At 43.2% G+C, this 21,730-nt stretch overlaps 1 protein-coding gene across 5 annotated transcripts in view; it reads right to left on the minus strand.

Moving 5' to 3' along the window:
• Positions 1–21,730, minus strand: part of HDAC9 (histone deacetylase 9) — a 423,892-nt gene that overhangs the window by 127,399 nt on the left and 274,763 nt on the right. For all 5 annotated transcript variants that reach the window (XM_083405349.1, XM_083405344.1, XM_083405343.1 and 2 more), the window contains one exon: positions 3,301–3,478. In XM_083405349.1, coding sequence (XP_083261475.1) covers positions 3,301–3,478 — 178 coding nt within the window. The remainder of the gene's footprint in view (positions 1–3,300; positions 3,479–21,730) is intronic.

Genomic DNA, 21,730 nt, shown 5'->3' on the forward strand with positions numbered 1-21,730 from the left:
GGTGACAACCTTTATGAATGTTCACTGAACAGTGCGATGAAATATAGAGCAGGGAAGGATCCCAAACCTCTCCCTTGCCGAGTGAAAAGCTGGGCATCAGTCTCAGAAAGTGGTCAGACTATCTGCTGTGAAATGGGTGCCATGAAAAGGCAGCAGAGGGGCTGTAGCTCATGCGGAACGTCCTGGGTTCAGTCCCCAGCATCTCAAGGTAGGGCTGGGAGAGACTTGTGGGAATGTTCAGGGAGGCAGGAGAGGATATATTGTTTATTAGTATCCTTCCTAACTTGCACTAGCAAGTTCTACACCTTAGCAGAGTTTTAACATTCCCCTTTAAACGCACAGTGGGTAGCTGGTTGCAAGCTTATTTAAGCTTCTCAATATAGATTTCTAGTAAGATCCCTTAGTTCCCTCTTAAAAGAATAAACACGCCACAATCTTGTTTAAGATATATAGAAGTAGTTTACTCACATCATCAGTTCACAGTTGGATCCCTGAAGGCAGACTTAGTTACACACACACACACACACACACATACACACACACACACACACACATATATATATATATATATACACACACACATGTGGATCTACCCCATATGGGGGGTTAATCCCAGTGACTGCAGACTGGCAGTCACTGCAGCTCACACGACGAAAGGAAGATGGAGAAGAAGGGAGGAGGGCTGCGGGCCTTGTGCTTTTGTTACCTGAACAGGTAAGGCCACGCCCACCTCTAATCACATGCTAGAGGAAGTATGTCCCAGCCCAGGAGGAAACAGGAAGTTTTCGACTGGCTGGTCCAAACATCCCCTTGCATGTCCACTCTAGGAAAACAAGGAATGTTGTACTTGACTGCTACTTATGTATCACATCCCACAAGACTCCAGTCTGAAACCCTGGAGATCCACAGCCAATTAGTGTAGACAATACTGAGCTAGATGGCCAATGGGTCTGACTCAGTATAAGGCTGAGTTTCCTCTGCTCCTAGCTACTCAATGTATTACTGTTGCATTTTTACTGCCGATGTGTGGGAGAGGTGCTTGCAGAATTTTCTTTCTCGGTTACCAAAATAATTTGACTTGCCTTGGGTACTGCTCACCTTGACTCGTGGCGACCCAGAAGTGGCCAGAACAGGGGGTGGAATGGGCTTATGTGTGCTCCATCATTCACATGTGATGACCCGGAATGCAAATTGAGGGTTGTCTGCATATAAAGCCCTTAACAGCTTGCAACCGGTTCACATAAGGCCTTGGCCCCATTCCTGCCAATTCAATCACTTCGATCTGCGAAACCTGCACGTCTACTACTGTCACACAAAGTTCTTTAGCGTGGCAGCATTTGTGCTTCAGAACTCCCTGCGACCTCACTTAACTCTTTCAGATGCCCACCAAATCCCCTCTGCTTCAGCAGCCCTGTCTAGAGCACACCTATCTGTTTTTAATGCGTTGTTTTTAGGTGCTTCTAACAATTTCTAAATGCTCACAATATGCTTTTGCCTCATTTATAATTGTATTTTTTAAACAACAGGCGTGTTTGCCACCCTGCCCAAAGGAACGCACACAGCAGAGAGTTAACTTATCAAAGATAACACTTACACTCGTTTCTACAGCTCTGGAGACCTGCACACACCAATCTGGCATCTAGACAGCTATTCCCAGATTTGCGCTCTGTGAAGCAGTTGTAGCATCAGAGGGCCATTCTTCCATTTATGCACCTTCCCCTGATGGGTTGTGCACATGTAGCCTGAGACTGCACCTGAGTGGAAGTTGCCTCTGTGCTTTCTGCTTCAATTCTTTCCTGTTTCAGGGAGACAGTGGGGCAGGGGAGGTAGGGCAGCACCCGGCCATTCACTGGCCTGGCCTGCATCTTCTTCCTTCTCTTCATCCAGCTCTGAAGATTCCCCTGCCTCTATTCTTTCCACCTGGTGGGTACAGGTCAGACTCCAGTCCCTGGTACACACTCATCATTGTCCTGTTAGTCCCTGCATACCCCGGGCTCCGCTGGGAGGAAGGGTGGGATATATATTTAATAAATAAATAAGAAAACAAACAATCACCCCTTGGATTTGCATGAGACTCTGTGAAAGGAAAGTCCCACAAGCCGGGCACAAGCAACACATATTCCTCTGCCTTTGCTGTCAGTGACTCAGTGTTGACATTTGGAACATGGAGAGCGTGTCTGTATGGCCTTAGTTGAAAGCCTTAACGGGAGGATTAAGAGATTTCAAAAAGCTCAATATCAGGTCCATTAAAGTGAACCCACAGTGGGATGTGAAGAAAGTCAAGAAAAAAATCAAACAGGCTTTAAGATGAGATCAAACCCAGTAAACGTTGCTATTTTGTAATTGTAATTATTATTCATTAAATTTATATGACATCCTTTGCCTGAAGATCTCAGGGCAGTTCACAAGATAAAAATAAAGGATAAAAGCACAAATAGAATAGTTAAAACCAAAACAAACCCATAACAATAATTGTAGCCCAATGCAATCCAAATACATTTCACATATCATTCCTCATTATGGAAATTGTACTTTTTTTGTTTGCAAAAGTATCAACTTTCTATTATGGCTGAAATTTAGTGGACTTGTACATTTAGTGGAAATGTATCTCTGATACATTTGGATAAAATGGAGAGTGTGGGATGTCGTTGGGAGGGGAACCTACCCGCAAACCCTGAAGCCCCCTTCTTATCTCTCTGTAATTCAAAGAGCACATGCGCCAGTAAGCACCTACAAATACCACAAGCACATGTCAATCAGCCTTTGCCAAAAGCAGGTATCCCTTCCCCGTAACTGATCAGGTCATTTGTGTCTCGATTGTGGCTTTGCTTGTCGCAGTGAAGAACAACACCTTCTGCATCAGAGAGTGGCATTCCTACTGGAGGCGAACGACGAGCCTCAGCGTTACATATACCCCAGTCATGCAATTTCGTAAGGGTCTTGTTTCAATTTGCTGGTGGTCTCAACAGAGGCAAAAAAGAGGCAACATGGAGGGAGGGAGAAAGAAACAAAAGGGGGGGTGGAAATGACATGAGTTGGGGAGGGAACCGAAATGCACCTGTTGCTCAAGTTATGGAGCCAAGTCATCGGTATTAATTTATGAGTGTGTGAATATTATCTCTTATCAGCTGCACTCGTTGACTGGCAGCCAATAAAGCATCAGAAAGTCCAGTAGGATTGAGGTTAGAAATGAGTGCATTGCTACGGCTACGAGAGGCATTTGTGGCATTTAAATCAATTGATCCTACATGAAGCGTGCATTTACTCCGCCTGTTAAGCAGAGCCTTCAGGGAGTCCTACCAGTCATGAAGCTATGAGCTACGGGCTGATCCACTGCTGGGTGAGGTAATGCAGGAGTCGCTGGGGAAGACTGTGTCCTGGCAATGGGCTGGCGTCTGTCCAATTGCGCCATGCCAACTGCAGCCATCTGAGCCCGGTACATTTGCAACTGCTGGATTCGCCGGCGCTCCAGGATCTGCTGTTGTCAGGAAAGAAGCACAGTGGAAAGAAATGTGAGGAGGGATCAAGCGGAAGACTGGAGGGAAATGTGTGCAAAGTAAACAAGGGTGGGCAAAGGCCCACCTGAGAGCTACTCAATAAATCTACCCAATAGATGTGTTCACACTGAACCTCTCCAAGTGCCCCTATTTTCCAGAGACAGCCCTGGAGTTACAGAAGCTGCCCCAGTTTCTGATTTGATGCCAGAATGTCCTGTTTTTCCTTAGGATGTCTCTATTGTCATCAGAGAAATGTTGGAGGATATGGAGCTATGTGGAACCCCCCTCCCACACACACACACAAACACCGAGCCAAAGAGATAAGTAACTATAGATCCTTTAGGAGACTTCTGAAGGTAACCCTGTACAGTGGTACTTCAGGTTAAGTATTTAATTCGTTCCGGAGGTCCGTTCTTAACCTGAAACTGTTTTTAACCTGAAGCACCACTTTAGCTAATGGGGCCTCCTGCTGCCGCTGCGCCACCGGAGCACAATTTCTGATCTTATCCTGAAGCAAAGTTCTTAACCTGAAGCACGATTTCTGGGTTAGCGGAGTCTGTAACCTGAAGCGTATGTAACCTGAAGCATATGTAACCCGAGGTACCACTGTGTAGGAAAGTTTTTTAATGTTTAATGTTTTATTATGTTTTTATATAGGAGGTTCCCTATTTTCATTGGAGAAATGTTGAAGGGTATGTCAGAGCCTGCATCTCTTGCCAGGCCCAGAATAAGTTCTGCATTCTCCACCAGGGAGCTGCAGAAGAAAACTCTCATCAGGGGAATACAGAGACTGGAAAGAAAGGGATTCAGTAACAAGATTTCAAACGAGGCCACATGACCTAAACAGAAGAGATCACCCAATACAGCTTCAGAGAGATGATCAGATAAGGTGGACGCTTCAGGAATGATTATTGATTCAAGCAACAGATAATAAAATTATTTTCACAGTGACTCAGCCCTTAGGTATGACTCATATCAGTTTTCCTAATGCTCCAGTACAATTCTGATGCTCCATTGCAGAACTCCATGTGGGCTTTGACACACATGTGTAGCTCTTGTGCATGCAGGATGTCATATATGTATTTCAATGAAGGGAGCAGATCCTTGGAAAGAGAAAGGTTCATTGAGATCTACGTCTCCCATTGAAGTGAATGGAGTATTATTTCCACATCAGCAATGACCCCTTGGCTCCATTCCCAGTTATTTAAGAGGTCCTCCACCATGTGAAAAGGGACCCAAGCCTTACATCTAATAACTGTCACACTAACGTGGATTTAACAAAACAACTCTTCTGTGTTCAAGGACTTTACATGGGAAAACTCTATTTCGGAATAATAGAACACATGATTTTACCCAGTAAAGTGGTCTCCTAATAAATCATGCTATCTCAACAGGGTATGAATAATATCATTGTGCTTAGGCCTGCTTATTCAATTCCTCGCTTGGGCTTTCCGAATTATTAGGGTGCTTTCGCAACAGGCAGCTGAAAGTGGGGGGATGCTTTGCTTGGGGAGGGGGAAATTCCGATGACTAGAAATACAAAATAGACACAAAATATTCCGCATAACCCCACCCAGCACCCCTGCAAAAACCACATCCAGCCACACACACTAATAATGTGGGAATATTTCTTTCACACACAAGCCCCAATTGCACTATATATAAAAATCATAGAGTTGTCCAACGTAGGGCACGAACTCATAACTCTGGAATTAAGAGCCTCACGCTCTACTGACAGAGGTATCTCAGGTCTTATCCTGACACTTTAAACAGTAACGGCTTCTCCCAAAGAATCTTGGGAACTGTAGTTTGTTAAGGGTGCTTAAGAGTCATTTGGATACCCTTATTGCCTTCGCCACAATTCCCAGAGTCCCCCAGCAAGAGGGACTGACTGTTAACCACTCTGAGAATTGCAGCGCTAATTTTGTACCTTTCTTGAGCATAGATGTGCACAAAATGTGTATAGATGCAAACTGAGAATCACTATAATTTAAATAGAAATTCTGTACATCTCACCATCGTCGGGAAGACTGTGGCCGGGTGATCACTGTTGATGACCAACCTCAAGGTTCCTTTTCACCCTTCTTATTCTGCTTTGTTTTCAAAGAAATGCTTTTCCAATAGAGAACTGTCTGTAAAGGGCCACCCTAAATCTCTCACTGCCATCTCTGCCCAAAGCAACTCCCCTAAAGTGATCTTGGAAGCTATGGAGGTGCTGTTAATGCGTTCGCCATTTCTCAGGGAGTGGAATCTTTGGGGCATTGCTGTATTTAATGTGAGATCACTCATTGCCAGAGTGAGTTAATTTCGGGTTGGGCAGGGAGGAGTGGGGGTGTCTATACTTGCTGAGCTAGGTAGAACGAGAGGATCAAAATGTGGAAAATAAAATTAGGGCTGTGTTAGCACATACTATATTATAGGCTGTGCTGCACAGCAGAGTTTCCAGCTTCTGATGTCTCCAACTGATTTTGGACCAAGGAAAGCAGAATACATTTTAAAGTAATCATAGCAACTGAGACCAGTGGAATTATGTGGATGTACAGGAAAGCCCCAGTAAATGTTAATGGATATTCTGGCATTAGCAAGACTTGGGGGGGGGGGGAGAGAGCGGGGAGGGAGATGAAATCCCAAGGGTGCAGAAGGAAAGAGAGATTTTATTGGCCCAATGCACATTTTAAAAGCTCGCCGCTGCGTTCTCTTGTTGTCCTAACAGAATTACACCACATAATGGCATGCTTTCAAAGTACCCCCAAAGAATTTTAATTCAAAGTGCACTTTGAATAAATAAAATATTTATTTTTGTGCACCCCATGGGGTTTCACCCCCCCCCCCACTTATTTCCCTGTTATTGGTACTGCCTTCTCTTTCTTTGGTTTCTTTAGCTTGTGATTGGCCACAAAGGCAAATGCAAATTAGTGAGCGATCAAAGCATTAAATCAGTTCTCCCATTTGGAGCATCAGGAAGATGCTATGGAATTGGCTTTTGTCTTCTCTCTCTCTCTCTCTCTCTCTCTGTGTGTGTGTGTGTGTGTGGTGACTGCTGCACTATCTTAAAAATCAAACCATAAGTAGATCAAGGACTTCTGCTGGCACTTTGGCACTGGGGCCTGATTCTGTACCCCCACAAGCGCAATTCCATTGCACTACTAAATAAACCAGTTTTCATTACATCCAGCTTTTCTAGCATTCACTCTTCCCAAAATTAAAGCCACTCCAGAATTTATTTATTTTTTCATCATTCACTGAGAGAGAATCACAAATCAATTGTTTCGTTGTGCAGTTTTGGATCACGTAACACACCATGACACAGTTTCCTAAGCACACACCACTCTCTTGAGGAAAGCCACAATGTGCAACAAACATACATGCCATGTGTAAATGTGGTGGGAAGCCATGCAGGAGATAGTCATGAAATAGACACTTATGAGTCTGCCGCACATTCTGGCGCACAATGTGCTCTTCCTACAATGTGGTGTTTCTGTAAGAAATTGTCTTAGTTAAGGTATTCCAAAGAGGGAAGTTAAGCAACACCACCTTAGTTCTTTTCTGAGGATGTGAGAACTTAGATTACAGGCTGTAATCCTGGAGACAGATACTAGGGAGTAACTCCCATTTAACTCAGTGGGGTTTTCTGAGAAGGCATATACAGTTGTACCTTGGAAATCAAACGGAATCCGTTCCAGAAGTCCGTTCAACTTCCAAAACTTTCGAAAACCAAAGCACAGCTTCTGATCGGAAGCTGCAGAAGGCTCGTCGGACATTCGGCTTCCAAAAATAGTTCGCAAACTGGAACAGTCACTTCCAGGTTTACGGCATTCGGAAGCCAAAATATTCGAGAACTATGCTGTTTGAAAACCAAGGTATGACTGTATAGGATTGTACCATTAACCTGAAATCCTCTATCCACTGGCCTAGGAATAAGTCGACTGAACTCAGCCAGACATGTTTCTGAGTAGACATTTACATGAGTATGCTGTTAAACTAGACTCCTATGAACATTTGCTTAGGAGAAAGATCAGTTGAGCTCCCTGGGGCTTACTTCTGAGCAGGCATGCATCTGATGGTGTTACTATTTTTTTTAAGCTGAAATACATACCATAACATGCATACAACAATATTTACTTGTTGAGGGGATCTGTGCTGTGTTTTTTTCAAAACCAAATCTGGGTATGGAATGAGATCTAATTATTACAGATGCTCGTCCATCTTGCTCATGCGTGTTCAATGGGAAAGGGATCATGCGAGTGTGATTAATTTTTCAAAATAAGTTTTAACTATACATGGTAAGAGTACGAAGACCTGAAATCTCAGATCGTGCAAAATGTTGATTCTAATTGTTCTGTTTAGCTGGCCTTGGCTTGTGACAAGCTTGGTATTTTACAGATTTCCTACCTGCCACCCTCCCTTTTAGCAAGTGAAGTTACACAGATGACTCTTCTTGAAGCTCACCTCTTTATTCCTAATTATCTTGGCCCTGTGTTCACTCAATGAAATACTGCCGTTGTCCCTGAGAGTTCTCATTCGGGATGAGTGACAAACTAAATTATCCAGCATTTCGATATGTAAAAAGAAAACCTCACTGAAAGGCAACCATGCATTTTAATTTTTTTTGCTACCAACAGATTTTTCACTGCTGTATTGGCACTGATCTATAACTTGATGATAGAAACTGCAACAATACCCAGAGGGTCACAGGTAGTATACAAGAGCTAGATAAGAACAGTGATCTATACACAACACTAGCAATTGGTGATGATAGTGTCTTTTTAGGTATGCTATGCTAATTTAGATTGTAGGTGGAGCTAAATCTGCTTTTCCAGTTAGGTCTGCCTTGCACAGAATTAAATTTGCTAAGACAATCTAAATTTGCTAAGACAAATTTGCTAAGACAATCTTAAAAAGCAGAGACATCACCTTGCCAACAAAGGTCCGTATAGTAAAAGCCATGGTTTTCCCAGTAGTGATGTATGGAAGTGAGAGCTGGACCATAAAGAAGGCTGATCGCCGAAGAATTGATGCTTTTGAATTATGGTGCTGGAGGAGACTCTTGAGAGTCCCATGGACTGCAAGAAGATCAAACGTATCCATTCTTAAGGAAATCAGCTCTGAGTGCTCACTGGAAGGACAGATCGTGAAGCTGAGGCTCCAATACTTTGGCCACCTCGTGAGAAGAGAAGACTCCCTGGAAAAGACCCTGATGTTGGGAAAGATTGAGGGCACAAGAAGAAGGGGACGACAGAGGATGAGATGGTTAGACAGTGTTCTGGAAGCTACAAACATGAGTCTGACCAAACTGCGGGATGCAGTGGAAGACAGGAGTGCCTGGTGTGCTCTGGTCCATGGGGTCACAAAGAGTCGGACACGACTAAACGACTAAACAACAACAACAAGACAATCTAGGTCAGCAGATTCAGCTCTCTCTTTATTGGAGACTTTGGGGTCAACAAGGGAGTGACCTGGGAGACTGAAATGTTTCCGCACTAGTTTCTGAATGCTGCCATTTTTAATAATGCCTCTTTTATTTGCTGTATTAAAATATTTGCACCCTGCTTTTCCAAAGAAAAATCGAAGTGATCTACAATTAAAAAGGCAAAGGCACTGTAAAAACAACAGCATTAACAAAAATACCCAAAAAGCAACAGATGAGCCACTTATATTAGTGCAAACTGGCAGTTATAAGTACTCCCTCCATAGTTGAAAGAATGTTTCATGGCCATAGAATGCCTCTGAAAACCCCTTGCTGGGACTCACAATGGAGGAAGAAAGTTGTTGCTCTCAGGTGCTGCTTGAGGGCTTCCTACGGGCATCTGGTTGGCCACTGTGAGAAGAGGAGAATATGGTCCCTTGGTCCTCTCCAGCAGGACTCTTCTTCTGGAAGGGGCTACCCACTGGGACTGCTATCATATTTCATTGTTTTGTGTTATGTACCCAGAAGGTAAAACTGGGATCTGCACAACTGATTAAACGGCTGCTGAGGAAACAGTCAAAGACGAATGCTGGATTCGTGGTTAGGCAATATAAGCCACAACTGGGATTCCTAAAGTGGTTTAACCACCAGAGAGCATTGTGTGGGGTGTGAATCAATGGTTCACCCTTTCAAGCCCCCCTCATGTTTGCTTATCATATGACAGGAAAGCGGGAGCAATTTAAAATGCCTAGAACGTCTACCACATGAGGAGTTTAATTGCTATGTATGGTACACCATAGTGGGATATTTGCAAGTGCCCTCCGAGTGATACATATCATTCAGAATAATGAGTCCAGTTCATAGACTCAAGACTTAAAATGGCTGACCACAGAGCCTCTCTGTTCCACAGACCCTGTAATTGCTCTAGATTCTCTCCTATTGACAGCTCTGTATTTCAACAGCCTCGAGTTTTATTCCTATAGCTTTATCTATATTGCTATTGATTATCTAGCTAGATACAGGTTTAAATCTACACACAGAGAGAGCTGAATTTCAACCTTCATCATAAGAGTTCCCTTTTAAAAAGAGACATTGAAATTCACCCTTAGTTCTCCTGCATGTGGAAACATGGAAAGCACAAGAGCAGTGTAGGTTTGTGACAGACTTACGACATGTTGTAGCAAAAGGAAATCTTCCTGGATCTATCCATGACATGTTTTGTGCCACCAGTTACTTTCAAAAGCACACCAGAGACGTTCTCCTGGGTGATTTTCCTAAGTTGCCTCACTCGGTAGTATTTACCCAGAAGCCTAATGCTGCCCTCAACCTGTATTGTTTTTGTATGGAACATTTTTACCTCAGTTTCCTCACTTTCTTTCCTATGTACAGCGCCTGCTGGTCCCTATGTCCTGGTAGAACGTCATTGGCTTCATTTAAATCCTCCAAGATAACAGAGACGTTCTCAGCCAGTAAGTGCTGGTGAGTCAGTTTGCTAGCTATAACTGCCGGGGAGAGTGAATTGTTATCTGAGTCAGGGGTGGTGATGGAGGCAGGGAGTATCTCAACCAGCGCCATGCAAGCACTGGTACGACCATGAGCAAGGGTAGCTACAAAGTGCTAGCAGAGGTGTCCTCTACTCCACCTCAAGGGAACAAGATAGTCATCCAAAAATTGCAGAGATGTCCTTCTCCACTCAGCTGCTAACTAGCAAACTACCTCCCTGGCTATCACTAGTGCACAATAGTATTCATAAGGTGATTCAGATATGCTTCTCAACATTTGCCATTCCCAAATAACAGGAATCAAGTAGACCTGGGTTGTCTGAAGAGGTCCAGCAAGCAAGGAACATCTTCAGCTATATAGCATATAAAACTCCTCAGTTTCTCCACTTGACACAAATAAGGGACTTAAGATTTGTCCCATCATGAACAACCATAATTTTTGGAGAACTAGTTTTAAGCAACGGATGATTAGCTACTTTGAAAACCTTGTTCCTTTGAGATTTAAGCTGGGTTGACCTTGTAGCTAATTATGCAGCCCGATGTCTTTGAGAATCGCCAGCATTCCTGATTGCAGTCCCCGGGCCTTTGCCTGCTCAAATTAAGGGAAGGACAGGAGATCAGGCCAATTGCCTAAGGGTCTGTTTCCAGTGTGGTTGATCAAGGCACACAATGTCGACAAAAATCCCCATGAGTGGAAAGGGTGGATTCACTGGGATTGATTATCCGTGTTGCGTGTCTGTTATGCAGTTGAATCAGGGAATGGTCCGCGAGTAGTTCTTTTGTCATTCCAAAGAGGAATTGCTATTCCTTGCAACGCATCTTTTAATGATAATGTACATTCATCATGTATGTCTCACCAGCTTGTTCAACCACTAACTCCCAACTGGCATGAGTGGCATGAATTTTGGCAACATGCCTTCCATTCCTTCGGCTTTTGGCAAAGGACTGATGAATACCAGCAGAAACATTCAGAGGCATCCACAGCCATTTGCAAAAGAAGAAACGGTTTATATCACAAATGTTCAAGTGCACAATACGCAAGGCACCTTGAATGAGATGAGCTTTGCCATTTTTGGGTGGTGGTGGTGAAACAGGGTTCAGAGTTTGAGTGCAGTGCATATGCCAGTTCCTCCCAGCCAAACATTTCAGAGAGTATCAGCACAATGGTCCAATTATTGACAATTTTAATAATGTTTTGACAATTTAATAATGTTTTGCAGATGTGTTTACTGATTTTATTATGATTTATTGTGATTTTGGATGTTGTATGACATTCCTTGATATACAGGATTATAAACAAACAAAGAAAGAAACAAGAGGAACCGGGAGCCAGGAAGTTCTCCAGAAGATCAGAGTTGAGGGACGAAGCCAGGCCTGGAGACCAGGTTGGGCTCATCACAGGAATAAGATAGGAATTATTGTACAAATGAGTGGCTGAGTGCTCTGTGGCTTTTGGGATCTTAAGGAACCCATGCCCACATTTATGCAGAGAGTCAAAGCATCATCATCATCATCATCAGGTGGTGCAAATTCCTTCACCATAGATGATGACAGAAAGATAAATCAGCAGAAGTTTTGCCGGACACAGTCTCTCCTTCCCTTCTATTCTGAGCATGGAAAAGGGAGAAGCACAGCAGTGGCCTCTGACCCAGGCAGATACAGAAGAAGGTGGTCTCTGTTGTACTAATAAAAGCGACTTTGCTGAGGAAAAGATGGATGGAGAGATGATGGAAGAATGAATAGGAAGTCCTGGGGCTGGTGAGGTCTCTGTTTGTTTTCGTGTTTATTTGTTGTAGAGAATGGCTTATTCCTTTGTTTCCTAGCTAACAGTGAGAGGGCAGGTTTCAAGTTAGCAAAGAAGTTGAGGAGATTTGGGGGTTGACAGCTCAGCTGCAGGACAGGAACAGCTGGTTTTCCTTCTCCTTAAGTGCCCTTCCCAACTGTTGCTCTTCTTGACTATAAGGCCAGCCAACTGCAGCTTGGCAGGACTCTTACAATAAGTCATCAGAGGGGTAAGGAGAGCTGAGTCTTTGTCAAGGTGGCATTAGAAGGATTGAGGGCCCTGGTGCTGTTTCTAAATTCCCCCCTTCCCTACAAAAGGAATATACAATATGGACTAAAAAAATATTATTGAGTTAAAGTGCATTTATTTTGTCTTCCTATATAAATAAAAATGTATGCTATCGTCACACTCTGCAGTTTGTGTGCAGCTGTGCCAATGGCAGCATGAGGAACGATAAGCAGGCCATTTAACAGAGGTGGGGTGTTTCACAGAGATTTAGCAAACCACTGTGTGGAGCACCTCCCCCTCAAATAAATGTGCTTGCAGCAAGCTGTGGGGGGAATAGGCAAGGGAGTTGGTAAGGTGTAAAGGGAGGGGGGTTGGTCAGGTGTGGGGGAAGACCAATGGGGCAGGCAGGGTTGGCAAGTGGAGCAAGCAGGAATGGCACCCTCTAGTCAGAAATATTTGTACACTGCAACAAATATTTGTACAACTGCAAGATGGAGATGACGAGGCATGAAGTGGGTTAAATGACAAGGAGTTGAGGCAAACTTGCAGACATTTACAGGTTCTTAAATAGAGGTTGGAATTGTGGCCTTGGCATATTTAGGAGCCTGTAGAGGTTTTGGCCAAGAAACCAATAAAAAATAAATGTCAGAACAATTTTTTAAAAAAATAATAATTAATTAATTAAATTCATAAATAAACCAGACAGGCAGTGATCGTTTCAGGCACACCCATCACATCAAAACTAGAAGTAACTCGAAAATGTCACAAAAATGGCAGAACAGAGCAGGAAGGGGGCAGAATGGGGTGTTTGCAGGCTTTTTCAATGGTGTTTCAAATATACGTGATTTCACTGTAATTAATTTAATTTTAATTAAGTCATAATTAAAACTTTGCAGTGTCTGTGATTCTGTTGGACTCAGTTGGATCAAAGAACACTAATGAAAGAACACTTTGGGCACTGCTGTTGTTGGACTCCAACTCCCATCAGCCCCAGCCAGTGTAACCAATAGTCAGAGAGATTATGAGAGTTGTAGTTCAGCGTCGTCACAAGTTCTCTATTTTTGCTTTATGGTGCAAATCACAAAGCCAGTACAGATGTTACTGCAGGCAATTTACTTGCAGGTAATTACCGTATTTTTCCGTCTATAAGACTAGGTTTTTTTCCTAAAAAATAATGTCAAAAATTAGGGGGTGTCTTACACATGGGGCCATCTCCCCCCATTTTCTTAAATCTGAGTACCCCAAAATAGGGGGCGTCTTATACATGGGGGCGTCTTATAGACGAAAAGATACGGTAAGTCTTGCTACTAGCTAGAGGTCTGCCTATTCATGGGACCGGTGTGACTTAATGAAGAATATGTCTCATCTTCTGTGATTAGAAAAAGCCACATCCTGTGGAAAGGGAAGTGTGTGGATATCCGGACACAAGGGGAGTAAAGTCAAAGGAATATAAAAGAGTGGCTTCTAGACTCTTAAAACCCAGCCGAAATGTTTTAGAAGCGGAGACGGCAATAGATGCAGACCAGATATTTCCCAGATACTTTTTCTCTACAACACAAGGACTTACATACTTTCCCCAAATTAACTGGAAGCCTTAAGATGCCAGTCAGCTGCTGCTTGAGCATAGCTCTGCGGGAGACCACATGCTTTGTATGAAGGCGAGATGTTCCTGAGCTCACTCAGTCCCTGACAACTCCAGCTAAGATGGAAAGCCCCCTTCCTGCCTCAGATCCTGGTAGGGATGGATGGAGCACTCTCTTTCTGGGCTGCGTCCATTTCACATGTGTTTATTCCTAAATCCCATTCCCACATTAATCTGCGTATTTCTAAAGAAAAGAAAAACCATACAACATTCTTATTTAAATATGTACTTAAATGTGTGTTTTAAAATGCAAACCCACATATGTACTATTTCACAAGATACCTATTTAAATCCACATTTTATCCTAATACAGTGGTACCTCTGGTTACATACTTAATTCGTTCTGGAGGTCAGTTCTTAACCTGAAGCACCACTTTAGCTAAGGGGGCTTCCCACTGCCGCTGCACCGCCGGAGCACGATTTCTGTTCTTATCCTGAAGCAAAGTTCTTAACCCGAGGTACTATTTCTGGGTTAGCAGAGTCTGTAACCTGAAGCATATGTAACCTGAGGTACCACTGTAAATGCAATTCCAAAACTATTTTACCCCCAAACACACCCCTTTCCATGGATTTTGGCATGCTTATAGAGCCAAGAATTGTATTGCAAAATTCAAAGAAGTGTGAATCCTGGAGGCTAATTCTGTTCTGATCTGCACATTAGTCTCAGAGGTGCACATTAGGTCAGGTTGCAATCAAATGTGGGCCAAACATAATCATCCTCCATCCCTTGAACATAGCTTTTCTAAAAAACAGCTATATTCACCCTTCTTCTGTGAATGGATAAGTCCTCATTCCGGACCACAATGTTTGGAGTTACAACCCTTTTGGTTGTGTTTAGCTGCATGAGAGAGAGCTACAAATTCTCAGCAGGATGTACAGCAATGGAAGAAAGGGAGGAGATTCTAGAAAGGAAAATTGAGGCATTAAGGGGTTAATTGCTGCCATCCATGCATATTCTCCAATTGGTGTCTGAATAAGTACCAAACAAGGTTCTAGGTTCCTATAGACTGGGAACATGAGAAATAGCAGGCACTGAATGTGATGCTTCAGAAAGCAAACATGGACTTGGAAAGCTCAATAACAATAATTTAAATAATTTAATAATAATAATTTTATTGCTGACAGCCTGCCCATCTGCATTATTTGATCACATGCTCTGCAACAGCCAATCTTACTAGCTCATTCCAGAGTTCTCCCTTTCCTCAGATGGACTAGTTCCATGGGCTTTGACATACTGGCTAGACTCTGAATGCATCCATCACCAGCACTACATCTAACAATTCTTTTCAAGGTCAAGACATGGATTAGCTATCTGTTAACACCAGTTTATCCTCCCTGCTGGTTTAATGGGATGGATTTATTCCAATCCCTTCAAGGAATGCTTATGGGCAGAGTGGGGATTCTAATCTGTGTTAGTAGATTAAGAGAATGATGGAGAGTGGTATTTATTCTAAATTTAATTAGCATGAAGCACAAGGATGTGGACGCAGCAGAAGGTTAAGAGCCTCTGGTCTCAAAACATATTTGAATGTAAACTTGGCAAAAGCCCTGCAGATGATCGAGCCTGTAATGTAATTACGGTCTGTTTTTATCAGACTTGGAAATTCTCCTTTTAACTTTGTATGGATGCGGAGATTTTCCGATACCCAAGCTTTATTTTTGTATATAGATATTTTTTTTAAACCCACATATTTCAAAACATTTGGCTGCCTGAAATGGAAGACATTCAATTTCCCTCCTCCCACCCCACCATCTAATTTGCTTGCTCCCTTCTACTCTTGGAAAGTTATTGTGCAATTTTTAATATATTATATTTAACATTCCGTTAGACACATTGGTTCATCAGTGCCCAGCTTTTTGGAGCTTCTGTGTATTTTATAACAAAACTCTGAAGAATGCTTCCATAGGCATCCTGCCAAAAGATCAACTTGCTACACAAATGGTGAAATCTTTCCACTGAGCTATCTCTCTGTTGCTTTGCTGTGATGCAACTGATCGACTTCGAAGATGAGGGGAGGAGGGGAGGATATTTATTCCTTCTCCAGGGCAGGGAAAACAAAGGAACTTCTATCCTGCCATCACCCCAAACACTGTGATGCCATCAAGACAACTAAAAGCCAAAAGAGAATTGCTTAAGTAAGCAGACCAGCCTCTTCCACGCTAAAAACACAGCAGCAGCGTCTATCTATTTGCTGACCACAAGAACTGTTTTGGCAAGGGCTGCCTCCATCCAACCAACAGGCCACTACAGGGCACTCGCCGCAAGGCAGCAAAAACCCTCATTGGAATAATTCTTTGCAGATGGCAGGGACCGGAAGTTTCGAGAAGGGGGAAAATGAAAGCCATTCACTCTTGCAATGACATGGACCTTTGATACCCACACAGTTATTTGGGCAGAGAGCGGCAAGGTCAGGAAGGCACATCAAGATTGGTGATTAGAGAAATACTATATCAGCAAAGTGTGGTGAGCTATTAAAAGAAAAGGCAGCTTCTATGATGGTGTGGCAAGGGCTTCCCAGAAGCTATTTGTATTAGATATTGAGTTAAGCATAACTTATTTAGCCCTGGCATTCCAGAAAACATTTTGATGTGAGCTACTGCAGGAAAGTAAACACAAAGGGAAAGAGGAAACAAGACTGATCCCAAACAGATAATTTTTTTGTAATTTTATTTTCCGAAGCCGTGCATTTTTAAAGAGCATCGAGACGAAGGAATTTTCATAGGATACTTTCAACTTGGGGGCAAATAAGCCCCTATCTAGTTACTTTGGCTATTCAAAAAGAAACAAGGGGAAGGCGTACATGCAGTGGCATTTAAAAAATAAAAATAAAAATGTCTGTATATGTATTGTATGTGTGTGTGTGAACACATAAAATCACAGTTAGACTATTCAGTTGGACAATCGTAATGTGGAAGTGAGTAGGGTGCCTTTTAATGGCTTATCCCTTTTGAAGCATAACTTAACAGACAGAAACACAAACACACACACACCCGGAAGAATCTCATTACCTTCCGATGCCCAAAGACAAAGAGCAAATGATCCCAGCCTACACTTTAAGGTTAGGTGTAGGAGATGATGACAGCAAGGCCATGTCCAGAGAGAATCAGCCAGCACCCCAGAATGCTGTTAGTTTACAGAGCCTAAATTTCATTCTCTGCCTCTTTCTCATTTGTCTTAATCCCGTTTAAAGATGTCTAAGCATGATTTCCCATGGAGACAAATCGCCTGTAAGTTCCCTAACAAAAGAGACACTTGCCAACTTTGCCCAGGCTCCCAACAGAATCTTTAAAAAATGCAACCCCACCTCTACAAAAACAAATATGCCATGAAATAAGAAAGATTTAGGATTGGGGCGACAACCATGTACAAATTAGGGAGCTGGCCCTCTAGAGAGTAGGTTCTCACAAGCAAAGGAGTTTTTGTTGGGTGATCTGGTCATATAGTTCACAATCGCAGCACACAGCAAGAGTTTTATTATGAGTAAGGGGTTAGCTTTAAGGAAATGTCTATGTTTCTGTTGAATGCTTGAATGGTAAATAAATAAAAGCCTCGTCATTTCACTGCAATCAGCAAGAGCTTCACCAGGAGAAAAGGGCTAAGATTGAAGATGCTTGGTGCATTTGATTACAAAGCAGCTGCAAAGCCACCTGGACAGCCTAAACATAGGCCATGTATGTGCAAAATCTTATTTTCCATTCTGAGCCAGAGAAGACATTCCGGGCCAAAATAAGGTTCAGTTCATAATGCAGCCAAGCATTAGGAGCTGGGCACATCCATGCGCCAAACCTGGTAATTACAAACCTTGGTAACATATCTAGGGCCTTCTCTTCCTGCCTACGTATATATCCATCCATCATAATCTGTGCAGCCCTTAACAGGCCCTTAACATACCAATTTTGCAGCATTTGGACAGGCCAGTAGCCAGCAGGAAGATCATGAGCTGATGCTTTGCAAGATTCACAAAGCATGTGATTTGGAAAAAAAACTGTGTTAGAGTGCAACATTGACATTCTGTTGCAAACGGTTGTAATAGCAAATTGCTGTTTCGGAGATCCTGCAATTCTCAGCCCCCATTTGGAAAGAGTAATCTTATAGAATGGCGTACTGTTGTTTTCTTCTCCCTCACATACTTTATTATATTTTAATCTTCATATTTTCCCCCAAATGGAAGCTCCCCTCAGTCCATGAATATTCAAAAGCTCCTTTAAGATGCCACTATGGTCCATTGGTCTAGACTTAAGGATGCATTGCATGCAATCACACAAGCAAACACACAACACACACACACACACACACACACACACACACACACACACACACACAGAGTGACCCATAATGGAATTTTTTAAAAAATAAGGTATCTCCATAAAATATTTTCAACTTGTAAAACCCACTGAGTGTGACTGGGCCAAGGTCACCCAGCAGCTGCATGTGGAGGAGCGGAGACGCGAACCCAGTTCCCCAGATTAGGAGTCCACTGCTCTTAACCACTACACCACACTGGCTCTCAGAGCTGTACCCCCAGCATCCTCCCACTGTGATGCTGCCTGCTGTTGCCGATATGCATCCTTTGCTTTCATACCCAGGGGTGGAGGAAGGGGAGGGCGGTGGGGCGGTCCACCCTGGGTGTCACCACTGAGGGGGGTGACAAAATGCCATGCGGCACTCACCTTGGGGCCTGCAGCTCACCCGAGCCACACATCTCTCCTGGGAGTGATGTGGTGGCTTGTGTGCCCACGCTGCCTCAAACAGTCCGCCCGCCGCTCCCCCTCAGCTGTAGGGTGGCTGAATGGGAAGAGGCAGGCAGACTCCTCAGAGGACCCACGGAGCGTCCTGCCCCGGCTCGCCCCACCCCATGGGTGGTTGGCCTCGCTCCTGGGTGCAGGGCACGCACACCACCCCAGGCACCCAATCGGCTCCACCGCTGTTCATACCCATTTATCCCAGGGCTTCTGCTGAAATGATCCTGCAGGGCTGACTCAAATCATTACTTCACTGTTGGTACCTAAATGTGCCTAGATATGCAGATTCAAAATAGGAAAATTTCCATTTGCTGCAGCTATTGTAAATAGCATTCCATCTGTATTTCTGTTGGACCACAGTAAAATTTTAATCACTGGGACTGTGAATTAGACACACATTTATGCTGTTGGGTTTTTTAAAACCCCAACCTTCTTCCAAGAAAGTAGCTTTTCTTTATTCGGATATTAAACTATCTCTTATTCCTTATGATATCTCAAAAAAGGCATCTGCAGTGAGGTTTCTGAAAATGCAAATATATTGAAATGTATTCAGTTTGATTGATTTAATCAACTGAAAGACAGATGATAAAGCGACTCAGAAACGCTTTCATTGCTCAACAGCCCTGCTATTTTGGATGGCAACTAAATATGCTGGCCAGGAGCCAAGGGAAATGTATAGAGATGAAATCCCTGTTGCTTTGGAAACGGCTGTCTCTAAGGGGCACTGGGATCTGCTGGTGATCTTTAAAATCAGTGCCCTGCAACATTTTCTGCCTTTTACATAGTTTTGCCTGGCTGTGGTAATTGGCAGGATGGCAAGCGGTGGCCCCCTCAGGGCCCAAGTGCTAGGAATGGCATGACATCTATATTCAAGCCATGTTCTTCTCATTTCCGAAGCTGCTGCTCTTCTGGGGTACAGGAAGAATCTGGCAGGAACCGTTGTGGAGAGCCTAATTGCACAAAGCTTATTCCTCAGAGGTCACTTCTAGGATAAATGTTAGTCTAATTAATATGTTCAAGCTTTCCTTTGCCACAAAGTTATATACTGAAGTTATATACCTCATGATTGGATCAAACATCTGCTCAAGTCTGTGGAAAGACTTTCAGAGAAGTGGGGAGGGTGTTACTGGAGTAGAGAGACCCTTGTTGCAATGGTTTGCATTATTTTCCCATCTTTCCTAAACTTCTACACATCACATTTGCCCAGATTCTCATATACTTTTCCTCCTCCAACCTTTCTGTCTCTCTTCCATAACTGTTCCTCAGTGCAACCCAAACCCCAGGTCTGCTGGGACAAGCACATTTGGAAGAGGTAGAACTTGGGCAGTTCCTGGCTGATTTCAGACTCTGCCCATGTAATTCCCACATCCTGGTTGAGCCAGGAATATACCAGCCTTAAGATCCTCAACCCAGCTCAGCTGGTGCTATGTTGGCTCAGCTGGCAGAACTCCCCCCAAAGGGGCATTGTGTGGGCACTTGTTGGTACAGTACAACTCAACTTAAACCACTTCCCCTTCCTGAAATAGATGTGGTTTATGTAAGATTTTGATGATCAATCAGTTAAAGAGGCATGTAATGGAATTTGGAAATTAGTAACGGGGGGAGAAAATACCAGTGAAATTCTCATTGGGGAGATGGTGCAGGGTTGTTTTTGTATGTGTGCTTACCTTGCTTCGAATGTGGCAGGGTTTTTGAGTGCCCTTTCCTTCATTCTACAAACCATGTATCTGGTGGTCTGCATTCTGCAGCCTCCCTGGGTGACCATATTTCTGAAATATCCAATGGCTGTCCTCGACTGAGCTTTCATCTAAGTTTTAAGAAGCTGAGAAGGCTGCCTGTTATACCCTGGACAGCTGTTAGTTGTTTGTTTTTAAAATGAAGTCTTTATTTATTTATTTTTTAAGAAATCAGAGCAGAAACTTTCTAAATGTAAAAGCAAGGATTTCTCCTTTTAAAGAAAACCAGCAAGTGTGTCAATCTCAGGCACTCACTAGCCAGCCTCTTTGGCTTTCTTTGCTTCAATTTAAATATGATTCAGTCACAGCCCAGGGGAAGACATCATGAGGTAACTCCTCCAATGGGTGGTTTTTGTTTTTTTCAGATCAGGTGCAGGCAGCTGGGGAGGCTGCAGGAAAACATATGCAAGAAAACCCCCATTGCCTCACAGCAATAAGGTAAGGTCAACTTCACACCCACCAAAATTATAAAGCAATTCTAGAGTGCCCTGCAAATGGGGTAAGAACAATTTCAGTAAATTGGAAGAGAGTTACTAGCACAGCACTAAGCAGCCTTCGGTCTAGCAACCAATGGCAGATAATGCAGGGAAGTTTACAAATAGAGCACAATATTCATCCTATCTTGTTATCCCCCCCCCAAAAAAATGTTGAGCTTTCTGAAAACTTAAAGCTTTGGGTTATTGCCTTGTCATTTCGCTTGTAGCTTCTAGCATATATTGGTGTGGCTGAAAATTATCTGAGAGTCACAGCCTGGTTACTTGTAACTTGCAATTTCAGGAATAGCTCAACCCTGAGGGTATCTATATATGTACTCTCGGGATGGAGAACCCTGCAGCCACCCAGAAGCTGATGAACTACAACTCCCATCATCCCTGCCCATTGACCATGCTGGCTGGGGCTGATGGGATTTGGACTCCAACATCATCTAGATGGCCCCAGGTTCCCATACTTGGTGTACCAAATGAACAGAGGCATTGTGACGGAGCATAATTGTCCATTGTCGCTTCAAGATGCTTTGCCTTTGAAGATAACATTCTGTTTACAATAAACTCTAAGGACCTTTCTGGTGTCTCCTCCTTTATCTTGCATTTTCACCCTCTGTCTGAAAACCAAGTTAGTTGTGTCAAGATCAAGGGAGTCCATCAAAATAGAGACAGTCCAGGACAAAATCGGAATATAAATCATTGTCACC

This window comes from Podarcis tiliguerta (assembly GCF_965153285.1).
Source record: "Podarcis tiliguerta genome assembly, chromosome: 12".
Classification (NCBI taxonomy): Eukaryota; Metazoa; Chordata; class Lepidosauria; order Squamata; family Lacertidae; genus Podarcis; species Podarcis tiliguerta.